This window comes from Cygnus atratus, chromosome 1 (genome assembly GCF_013377495.2).
Source record: "Cygnus atratus isolate AKBS03 ecotype Queensland, Australia chromosome 1, CAtr_DNAZoo_HiC_assembly, whole genome shotgun sequence".
Classification (NCBI taxonomy): domain Eukaryota; kingdom Metazoa; phylum Chordata; class Aves; order Anseriformes; family Anatidae; genus Cygnus; species Cygnus atratus.
In genome coordinates this window covers 1,722,596-1,734,347 of record NC_066362.1, presented here as the reverse complement: position 1 = coordinate 1,734,347, position 11,752 = coordinate 1,722,596, and the positions used below count along the sequence as shown (strand labels likewise).

At 52.0% G+C, this 11,752-nt stretch overlaps 1 protein-coding gene and 1 long non-coding RNA gene across 2 annotated transcripts in view; one reads left to right on the top strand and one right to left on the bottom strand.

The window, feature by feature from the left end:
* Positions 1–4,199: 4,199 nt before the first annotated feature.
* LOC126913297 (uncharacterized) lies at positions 4,200–10,386 on the bottom strand. Its single transcript, XR_007708234.1, has 3 exons — positions 9,591–10,386; positions 7,030–7,143; positions 4,200–4,903 (listed from the first exon to the last, which is right to left on the bottom strand). It is a non-coding gene; the product is annotated as an uncharacterized LOC126913297 (long non-coding RNA).
* Positions 10,387–10,661: 275 nt separating this feature from the next.
* Positions 10,662–11,752, top strand: part of TASOR2 (transcription activation suppressor family member 2) — a 37,096-nt gene continuing 36,005 nt past the window's right edge. Inside the window, exon 1 of the mRNA XM_050710460.1 lies at positions 10,662–10,929. Within this exon, the coding sequence (XP_050566417.1) occupies positions 10,667–10,929 (263 nt within the window). The 5' untranslated portion in view covers positions 10,662–10,666. The remainder of the gene's footprint in view (positions 10,930–11,752) is intronic.

Sequence of the window (11,752 nt, the reverse complement as noted above, 5' to 3'; positions counted from 1 at the left end):
GGACTGGGGTGGGGGGGGACTGGGATGGGGGAAAACGGGGACTGGGGAGACTGCTGGGGGGGAGGGGACTGGGGAAACTGGGGTGTACTGGGGTGTGTGGAGGGGGGACACTGGGGTTGGGGGAGAGGGGGGGACTGGGATGTGTGGGGAGGGGACTGGGGGAACTGGGATGGGGAGGGGTACCGGTGCATGGGTAAAAGGGGGACTGGGGGAACTGGGGTGTGGGAAGAAGGGGTGATGGGGTGGGGGGAGAAGGGGTACTGGTGTGGGGTACTCGTGGATGTAGGGAGACTGATATGTGTGTGGGAAGGGGACTGGAGGAACCGGTGTGGGGTACCGGTACGTGGGGATGGGGGAACCGGGAGGACTGGTGTGTGGGAAGAGGGGATGCTGGGGACACTGGTGGCGGGGTACTTGGGTTCGTGCAGCAAAGAGAGGTTTGGGGTCTGCTGGAGGGGACGGGACTGGGAAGAACTGGGGCAACTGGGGCGCGGTGCTTAAAATGCAGCGGTCCTGGCAGCGAGGGAGCTGCTCTTCCAGCCACCAGGACCAGAGCGAGTTCCTTGGTGATTATGTCATTGATCAGGTTACCTCCTGGAAACAGCCCGTCCCACGTGCGGCGCAGGGCGCCGCGCTCCTGGCCTCGCCGCTGCTGGTTTTGGTCGCTTGTATACGGCGTGAGCTCACCCCTTTCGCTGGCTCCGGGGCGTGCACGGCGGTCGAGTCACTGGCTGCCCTGCAAAATTTACACACGGGTAACACAGTCGAGACGACAGCACAGAGAGATGAAGCGGTTTTTGCAAAGGTTTCAAAAAGAAACCGGAGCAAAGCTGAAAAGAAACCCTGAATCCCTTGATTGATTCCCACTTCACCCAGGAGCACCCTTGCCATTTCTGCACCGTCTACCCCAGATCTCTGCTCTCTCGGGGTAGTTGCTGGGGTAAGCTTGCATTCCTGAAAATCTTTATTTTAAAGCTTCCAAAATAACTGTGCCCACACGGAGGCAGCAGCCGAGCTTGCAGAGACCGGCCACGTAGCCGGCTGACGAAACCACCGACAAATTGCTGGGGTCGCAGGAGACAAATGCAATGTCAGCTCCCCCCGCTGCAGGGACACAGCTCAAGCGCGTCGCTTTTTTCGGCTCGGGAGCCCTGTGCAGCAACTGCAGCTCATCAGCAAATTGCTGGTCAGCCACACGGGGTTGCAGAGCAGGAGAGAAGCCTCAGCGACCGAACTGCATGAGCCAAATGCGTGCGTCACGCTGGGAACGCGCATATAAATGGCAGTGCCCTAAATCCTCGCACGTTATTCTCTGCTTCCCCCAGCTTATCATCCAGGGCTAAACCCGGAGAGCCAGGTAATAAAGAGACTTCATCTTCTACCTTCTCCTCCTGCTCCGTCTCTAAATCACTGTTCTTAGCATTGGAGATGGAGGAGGAAGAAGCCGGGCTGTGTGGTTATCTGCCATTCATCCTTGGCTCTTCTTCCTCTGAGCGTGAGGTTCCCCTCCCTGCCCTGCACTTGTGTAGTCACAGCCAAAAATACAAAGCATTTGCTGCCCTAATTCCCACCGGATTATTTAGGTGGTTGAGTAACTCTGCGAGGGCTTTGGAAGAGGCCTTGGTGCCTGTATGTTTGTTTTGCCCTGGCAAAGCAAATTACCGAAAGAGAAACCAGACCCGTGGGCTGGCATCTGTGGGGGTGAGGAGGTAAATTTGGGTGCAGCTTTGTGAAATGCCGCTTGGCTCCCTGCTTCCTGTGCTCTCCGAAAGGTGCCGCACCCTCTGAACGCTGCCGCCTTCGATTTGCTAGCGGGGCCACGCTCTGTCAAGAGCTGTCAGCAGCTTGGACACCCGCCATGCGATAGTGTCGCCGACCTTTTCTCATTTACATCCAGGTCTTGAAAGAGGCGCTGCGTGTCAGCTGTCTTGCGTGTCCTACTTTCCTTGCGCTCCCGCTCTCGCAGTCTCCTCCCGACGTTCTTCACAAAATGGCTGGAGCAAGTAAACAAGGAGACATAGAAAATGGATTAAAAACACATTAAAAAATCCCTCTCACACCAGTCTCCGCAGGAGCAGATCCACAAGGAGAGGCGCTCCCTCTGAGGGCAGACTCCGCAGGATTCCTTCTTTTACCTGTCCAGCCACACGTTTGCAATTGCTGGTCGTGTTTTTCCTCTGCCCACCCATTTTGCATTTTGTATTGGGTTTGTGTGGCAAGGTTTGGGCGGCGGGGGCTGTAAGGGTGGCCTCTGAGAAGAAACCAGCAGCTGCCCCATGCGAGATAAGGGCCAGTTTCATCTGGCTCCAAAGGGCCCTGCTGCTTTCCGGAGCCGAGCCATCAATGACGTTGTTTGAGCCTCTGTGAGAGCAGATCTTAGAAAGGGGAAAAAAAAAATGCTGTGTTACAGCAGCTGGGAGAGTGAGGGGGACAGCCCTGCAGCCCCCAAGGTGAGTGCAGCAGGAGGGCAGGAGGTGCTCCAGGCAGGCAGCAGCAGTTCCCCTGCGGCCTGTGGAGAGGCCCCTGGTGGAGCAGGCTGTCCCCCTGCAGCCCATGGGTCCCACACGGAGCAGATCTCCACGCTGCAGCCCGTGGAGGAGCCCCCGGTGGAGCAGGTGGATGTGGCCTGGAGGAGGCTGCGGCCCATGGAGAGCCCCCGCAGGAGCAGGCCCCGGGCCGGAGCTGCAGCCCGCGGAGAGGAGCCCAGGCAGGAGCAGGGGGGTTGGGGGGGGAGCTGCCGCCCGTGGGGGACCCGTGCTGGAGCAATTTGCTCCTGGGGGATGGACCCCGTGGTACGGAGCCGTGTGGGAGCAGTTCCTGAAGCCCCCGCAGGATCGGTATGGGAGGGACCCCACCTGGAGCAGGGGCAGAGAGGGACCGTGAAGGAACAGCAGGGACGAAGCGTCAGGGACCAACCGCAGCCCCCAGTCCCCTGTTCCCCTGCACTGCTCAGGGGGAGGATGTAAAAGAGGGTGGATGTGAGGAAGGTGTTTTTAGTTGTCTTTTTTTGTTTGTTTGTTTCTCAACAAGCTTGCTAGTAATAGCTAGTAACTTTTATTAACCTCCCTATGCTGAGTCTGTTTTGCCTGTGACAACAACTGTTGAGTGATCTCCCTGTCCTTATCTCAACCCTTCAGCCCGTTCCATCCTATTTTCTCTTTCTTTCCCTTTGAGGAAGGGGAGCGAGAGAGCGGTTGTGGTGGCGGAGCTCGGCTGCCCAGCTGGGTAAAGCCACCACACGTTTGTATGTGCATTCCCCAGCTTTCTGGGAGCTGTGCTCAGGGTAGACTGCGAACTGAGGAACACCTGTTTCCCCCTCCCAACCCCAGCAGCATAGTCTGAAACCGTAAAAAAAAAATAAAAATAAAAATAATAAAAGACATTTTTAGAAAAGAATCTGTTGCTTACTACTCTGCAATGACTGCTCGTGTAAAATGGAAGTCTGTCCTGGGCTCGTTCCCTACTTGGACAGGAAAGCAGCTGAGAGGTGTGAGGCTATGGGTCCAGCTGGGTTTATGATGGTTAGGTAGGGAACAAACACCACAAGAAACATCGATGTTTTCCAGCAATGGATGTTTTCGTGTTAATTTTGACCAAAAAAGAAAAAAAAAAAGCATTATAGGAGGAAGAACTAAGTCCAGTGAGAAACTTCCATTCAGCACAGAGGCGGGCTTGCTGCCACTTTCACGTAATAAGAAAATCAAGTGTTTGCACTAACAACATAAAACTTAAAATGCTTTCCTTTCAACTGCAACAGTGCAAAGATTAGCCCAGGATGGGACCTCACAAAGCATGAGATGTTATCCTTTCTGTCCATACATTGCAGCCATTCATTCCGCCCCAAAGGCAGGATGTGATAGCTGCAAACTTGTTTTTAGATTTATCAGGGCCTCCAGTCGTTATTTCAAGTTGCAAAGAGTTGACATTCCATTCATTGTCACCGAAACACAAGCAGGGCTGGAAGAGATTGTGGAAAACCAAGCAAATTCGCTCACCTCTTGCCCCAGGGTTTGTCCAGGGATGACACTAAGTGGATAAACTACTTTGCTTAGCACCAGAGAATAGCAGGTAGTGCCAGCAGAAATGGCCATACTCTGCTAATACCTGTGTGTAATCCCAGCTGCAGTTCCAACGGGGCTGGGGGTTGATCAGCTGTAGATGAAGAAATTGTGATACAGACAATAAAGTGAAGAGAAAAATAGTGTCTACCTCAGTTTAATAAGATCGGGAATAAGTATTCCTGTTTTAAAACATATTCATGTATGTACAACACCTGAAAGCAGCTGGTTAGAACAAAAGGCTAGGAATGATTGTGTTCTAGCCTTACAAAGTTCTCATCTGGCCTCCAGCAAAGCACTCATTTCCTCAGTTTTCTCCTCCGTAAAGTATGAATATGACTGGTTTATAGTACCTGAGGGAAGGGTTTAAGCATCACTGCATGGGCCGACGTGGCTCAGCACACAGCACCTCCCGAGCTTCACATGCCGCTTCGCTGGGGAGGAGGCAGGATGACGTGGAAGGAGATAGAGGCTGGAAATCACCGAGAGTGGAATAAAAGCAGTTCTTGGGGAGGGTCATGGACACAATCTATATTTCCATCTAGGAGAATATAATCCACTATGAATGTCACTTCCCTGCAACTGCAGACAGCCTGCGATAACAGTGGTACAACCTACTCCAGCAAATACCAGCTCTGAAGCATGTTTACAACTCTGAAGATAATAATGATTGCGAATGCTCCTTCTGCTTAATTACTACAGGACCAATTACTTCAAGAGAGGAAAGAGACATTTTGTTTAGAAGATCTGGAGTCTCATACACGTAGCCTCACGTTTTGCCATGATCAAGCAGTAACATTTTGGTCACGGAACGAGCTTGTGTCCCCTTGGCTCCAGTCGTGTACCTGGTAAGGAGGAATGAGTAATGTTTATAAAGTACTACATAAAACACTCCGTCTTCAGAGATTGCCAGGTTTACATTGCAAATAATAGGGTAAGCAGCACAGCTGTTAATTTTTAAGAAACTACCTCGATGATGACTGGAAAAAAAGGGAAAAAATGGTGAAGAGACTTGAAAAAAAACTACTTGTTCATCACTGAAAATGTTAATCTGCACTCATCATTTTTGACTCATTTCCTGACTGGACCTTGTAGCTGCCTGTGCAGTGTGTGGTTTTATAGTCATGAAAACACCATAAAGCAAGCTGGGTTCTGACAGAGGCTTTTGTAGGGGGTTGTTTGTTTTCGCAACTTTGGTTCTGTTTCTCCCAGTACTGCTAGAATTACTCAAATGTTTGTCATCACAACTTGAACAAAAAGTTGGTTTCTTAGGAAGCTGCAAGATACCAAAATAGCCAAAAAAAAAAAAAAAAACCACAAAAATAAATCAATCTAGAAACTGAAAATCTTAACCATGTTTTACTGCGGCAGACGTATGCTAAACAAATACACCACAAGCAAATATTGGAATTTAATCACAATGAAAACACGATGCATTTTCCAACGAAAGCAAGAAGCAACATGTGTTGGGCGTGTCAGGAGGTGAAGAGTTATTTGGGCTGTCCTCAGAGATGAGAGACTCTTGAAAGCATCGGTAGGCTTGGAAAATGTGCTGGCCTACCAAGGTAAACTTGTGCTGGCCTCATAAGAAGGAAGATTTCAATGGAGAAGACTTTATCAGCTATTTCTTGGGCTGGAATAAGCCTTTGAATTTGATCTCTGTCCATCACCACAGACTTGGAAACCAGGTGATTAAAGTTACACTCATGCTCAGAGAAGCCACACACATACCACAGTGCTGGAGGACTCTTGGATCTGTATAGAGCTGATGGTGGCATTTCATTGGTGTTTTAGAGGACTTCCCCTAATATTCTAATGAAAGGATGAAAAAATTAATGATCTTAGGCAAAATTTGGTTCTCTTGCTGCAAGATCCCAAACTGACTGTGGGAGTTTTGCCTGAGTTGAGTGAAGGATGTGGCAAGACAGCATTACAGGGGATGGATGACACGCTTCACAGCACTGTTGAATAAAGTAGACTTTGGGGTCAAGAAATGCCTGACTTTGCTTTCACCTTTTTCCTTGCTGTTTGGTTCAACACTCATTTACAGAAAGGGAGTAGAGCAGAAATGGGTGGAAATAAAGCTCTTTCTGTCCACCTGGATTAAACCAGGAAGGCTCAACCTTTGTGTTGCTGTGCATCAGCCATTGATGTATTAGCTGCCTGCTCCCACCCCTGCTAAGATGCCCAGAAGTCTTCACACAAACTTTCCATGATGCCTTTAAAAAGAGAAATGAAGTTTTTTACTGGGCGTACCAGCAGGAATGACCAAACATAATGGGCTACCAAAGAGGTCAACCAAATCCACAAGCTCTCTTCCCCCCCTTTCTCTTTCAGTGAAGGTCCTGAGCCAACACTTCCCAAGCCAAATGTCACTGAATTTGCTATTTTACCACTGCATATCAGAAGTTGCCCAAACAACAGACATGGGGGCCTATGCAATTCTCCAAATTGGTTTGGTGATGCTGCATCTAGGGAGGCTACTGGTTGAGGCTCATTTCCGTTCAAAACCAGGCAACTTCTTGGTGCAGACTTGTGCAAAATGTTAGGCAGAATCCTGCTCTGCTTCATTCCGGGAAGCACCCCCTGGGTGGGGAAACTTCATCTTGAAATAAAATTATGCTAAAACACTGCAACAGAACCTCATTTCACCTCTTCTCTCTGCTTCAGCTGCTTGCCTGAAGTTCCTTTGGGTTTCTGCAGTCACCCTCGCCCCACTGGACATACCTGACTTTAAGTTTCCACAGCAGAGGACCACCAGGTAGTTCAGCACACTCCCAAAAGCTACCCATGATTATCTCCATGTATTTGCATTTTATCTCTAAGACCTGCTTTAATCTGTCCTGACAGCTGTGCCAGTAAAAGAGCAGTTGTGCTGGGCATCAGCAGTGCCAGCCAGACGTAGGGTGCAGTATATTCAACATGTTTGGCTTTGAGGTCCACACAAATGCAAACATTTATTCAGAATTACCTTCAGCCACAAGCAACCTCCTCCCATCCAGATCCCAGCCAAGTGGGCAGTTCACACTTTGGGTGCTCTCACAGGCAGGAGACAAAGAGGGTGATCCAGCAGGCCACAGATTTTCTAGAAAATTGAAGAAAGGAGCTTATGAAACCACCATGTCACTGCCAAATTGGGCTGAAACCAGCTGATGGCTTCAAAAGTTAACAGAAGAGGCAGATAGAAATAGCACAATCATGAGCTTCATTTTCTTCATAAACCAAGCGAAAGCCAAGCTTATCTTCTTTCCTGTCACCTATAAAAGAAAAACTCAATGTTTCCCTGTATTTCTGTGTCATCTGCTGTCCCAAGATTTACACACAACAGGAAACAGGGAGGGAGCCCACAGGTCCTGCGCCATTCTGTGTTTGCAGGCTGGGTCTGTATGCTTCACACAGCAGCTGGGAATGCTAATGCTACCCCACACAGTCAATAATGATCTCAAAGATAATTATTTGCTTTATCTTTGGCTTGTTGTCTTTACACGGGAGGCGACTATCATTTTCAGGAACTGCTGCTTCCACCTCCCAGCTGATTCATTTCGTTGCAACTATTTTCTGTCTCTTCTGAGAAAGAAATGACTGACAGCATCTGCATGTATCATTCATATTTTTTTCTGAATAAAAGAGGAAGGAGATCTTCAGATGACTACTTCCTTATTTTAGAGAAAACGTTATGAGTCATTCTTTCAAAGAAGCCAAAATAGTGAATTGCCAGGAAATAGGCCCACGCCAAAGTCAGACCATGGGCTTTCCTCTTACAGAGGTGTGAAGAACCACTGACATAAAAACCCCAGGTAGAAATGGTGTCTGACCTCCAGAGGCTCCAGTCATTACTCTCCCCCACCAAAAATTGATGACAAATTACCCCAAATTCCTTATGTTTTCATAACACGAAATGGGAACTACTCATTGAGAAAGGAGCTCACCCCGCAAATCCTAATTTTCCTCATCAGAAATAATTCCCAATACTATAGATCTATCTTTCCTTACAGCTGCTGTAGTACCTCAGGGTCCTTCTCGTGTCTCCTAGAGCAAGGCCCACAGTTACACGGGGCTGTCCATCTTACACCCTCGTGGGACAACTGGGGACACTAAACGTGCATACATATGACCCAAATATTGCAGCATGGGGACGTGGAAAGCCTTTTTTCTTACTCCTTGGGTAGCTACATTCAGGACCAGCAACACCAACAAGAATTCCAGTCTCTGACGTGTCAGTAGGATCTAGGAGGACTCAGGCAAATCGTTGAAGCGCTGCTACATGGTCAGAGCACGATTGCCATCGCTGACACTGGACCCTGGAAAAATCCCTTACTCTTCCCCACACCTTCGTTTTTTCGCTGGTTAATAGCACTTTGCACTCTCTGCTATTGTGGTGGTGAGGTGTTAAGATGGCGTAATTACCTCAACAGCATGCTAACGACCTGCAGCATCGCCTTGACTAATAAGTGAATGCCAAGTGGGCTGTCACATCATCACCTCATTATTCTTTCTTTTTTTTTCCTCAGTTTGCTAAGGCTGTGACTACCCCAACATGTAAAAATACACCCAAACCAGAGCTAATCCAGAGCTGGGGCACCCCAACGGCACAATGGTTGCTCAACGCTTTGCGTAGGCGGTCGGCTGAGCCCAGATCACCTTGTTCCTTGCACCACCTATTGCAACAGCTTGTAGAGACACAGCCTGGTCTGAGCAGAGCATGGACGACTGGGCACCTACCGATGATGGCAAGGGAAGAGAGGAGTGAGAACAAAGCCCCGCAGCCTGTTTCTGTGATCCCAGGTAGTGGAGGGAAACTGGATTATATATCTGCTTTTTATCTTTAAAAATGTTCATTCTTGGAGTAAATCCAGCCCCAGGCCACACACTTCCTTATTTTCAAGGGGAACTTTCCTCATTTTCAAGAGGAACTAAAACCACAAGTGCCTGGCGGTGAGCAGACACTTTGAAACATGCTGGGGGAAATCCTATTTAAACGGGGCAAATGAGCAACCCCACTGCATGGGGACCCTTCCCTGGGGACACTGCGGAGCAAGGCCCAGAGCCACCCTGGGACCTTGGGGGCATGGGGACAGGGAGCAGCGGGGACAGGGCTGAGGGGATGAAGGGAGCGATGAGAGAAGGCCCCACCTGGAGCACTGTGTCCAGTTCTGGGCTCCCCAGTACAAGAGGGACATGGAGCTACTGGAGTGAGTCCAGAGGAGGGCTACGGAGATGATTAAAGGACTGGAGCACCTGTTGTACGAGGACAGGCTGAGAGGACTGTACCTGTTTAGCCTGGAAAAGAGAAGACTGAGGGGAGATCTCATTAATGTATATAAATATCGTAGGGGAGGGTGTCGAGAGGATGGAGCCAGTCTCTTTTCAGTTGTGCCCAGCGACAGGACGAGAAGCAACGGGCGCAAACTGAAGCACAGGAGGTTCCGGCTCAATATGAGGAGGCACTTCTTTGTGAGGGTGACAGAGCACTGGGACAGGCTGCCCAGAGGGGTTGTGGAGTCTCCTTCTCTGGAGATATTCAAAACCCACCTCGGGTGCCATCCTGCGCAACGTGCTCTAGGTGGTCCTGCTCAGCAGGGGGTTGGACTGGATGATGTTCAGAGGTCCCTTCCAACCTCGGCCATTCTATGATTTTGTGAAGGGACGAGGGGATGAAGGAGGGTGCTGAGGGGTGAAAGAAGGGGCTGAGAAAAGGGCTGAAGATAAGCACTGAAAGGATGAGGGAAGGCCCTGTGGGGTGGGCCTGAAGAGGGACCAGAGAAGGCACCAAGGCCCAAAGAAAAGCACTGAGGGCATGAGAGAAGGACTGAGGTAAGGGAGAGGCCCCGGGACATGAGGTGAGGACTGAGGGGCAAGGGGCTGAGAGAAGGGCTGAAGAAAGGTGCTGAAGGCATCAGGGACGGGGCTGAAGGGTGCTGAGGGATGGCACCAGGCTGCTGAGGGAAGGAGCTGAGGGAAGGCTGCTAAGGGAAGGCACCAAGGGGCTCAGGGATGGCTGTGGGGGGCTGAGGGAAGGGGCTGAAGAAAGGTGCTGAAGGGATCAGGGAAGGGGCTGAAGAAAGGTGCTGAAGGGATCAGGGAAGGGACTGAGGGGAGGCATCAGGAGACTGAGGGGGGCTAAGGGAAGGCACCAGGGAGCTCAGGGAACGGGCTTAGGGAAGGCTGCGGGGGGCTGAGGGAAGGAGCTGAGGGAAGGCTGCTAAAGGAAGGCACCAAGGTGACTGAGGGAAGGCATCAGGGGACTGAGGGGGACTAAGTGATAGCACCAAGGGGCTGGGGGAAGGAGCTCAGAGAAAGCTGCGGGGGGCTGAGGGAAGGCACTGAGTGAAGGCACCAAGCGGCTCGGGGCAGGGGCTGACGGATGCCTAAGCCAAAACCCGCCCAGCACCCGCATCCCCACGGCCGAGCCGTGCCCAGCTCGGTCCGGCGGTGACCTGCGGGAAGAGGAAAGCGGCGGGCGCGGCCGCGCTGTCTTTCCGGTTCAGTTTTCACTTTCTGTTTTTTTCCCCCCCCCACCACCCCACCCCTCCCCAACTTCGCCGCCGCCCGCCCTCGGCCCGCCCTCGGCCGGCTCCTTCCTCCCTTCCCCTTCCTGGGGCCGGCGGATGGCGGCTGCCGGCTGCCCGCCCGCCCCGCATGCCGCCCCGCTCCGCCTGAGCCCGCCGGCCCGCCCGGCCCGAGGACGGAGCCGTGCCGAGGGCCGGGCGGGCGGTGGCGGCGGCTGTGGTGGTGGCGGTGGCGGTGGTGGTGGCGGTGGCGGCGAGGAACGGAGGAGCGGCCAGGGCCGAAGGGGAGCGGCGAGGAGAGGGGCGAGCCCCGGCTGCTATGGGCGAGAGGCGGCAGGAGGCGGCCGGAGGGCCGGCCGCGGGTGAGCGGGGACCGGCCCCCATCCCTTCCACCGGCCCCATCCCTTCCTCCGGGAAGGGTAAACCCATCCGTGTTTACCCCCCTATCCCCCCTAAGACCCCCTTCCAGGGACCGGGGCCCCTTAACACCCCCTTCCAGGGACCTTTTTGGGGTCCCCCCATCCCTTCGCAGCAGCCCTCCGGGGGAGGAGGGATGGAGGCACCTGCTCAGCCCCAAGCCTCCTGCAGGCCTTCAAACCCATTAAAAAAGGTTTTTTTTTTTTTTTTTTTTAATGTCACCTTGGCTTCTCGGGGAAGCCAGGGGCTGTCCTGCCTCCTGCTTGCGGCTGTGTCCTGGAAATGGTTGGGAAAAGCTGCGGTCGTTTCTGGGTTTTGCACCGCACGCGCCCTGAGGCCGTCCTTGGGAGCTGGGTTTTGTCCCTGCAGGTGCCCTTCAGGAGCAGGAGGTGGAAATACAAAGGGGTCATGGCATACGGCCCCTTCCCTACGACGTACGTGCAGGGCGAAGGCTGGCAGGCCTCTTTGTTTCCCCTTCGGAGCGGCCGTGCTGCCCTGCTGGGCTGTGAAGCAGCTTTAGGGGGTGGAAATGGTATTTCCACACTGGTTTTGCACAATTCTGCCTCCAGATCATCCCCCCAAGTTGTCCCACAGCTCGCTTAGCTGCGTGCACTCCTTAACTGGGGTTAATCTGGGTAGACGGAGCAGGCAGCAGCGCGAATGACACAAAAATAGTTGTAAAACGTGTGCCTTTCTGCGTGGAAGCAACGTTTTTGCTTTTTTTTAAAATGCAAGAAGGCCTGCGTGGTGCAGAATACTCAGCAGCCC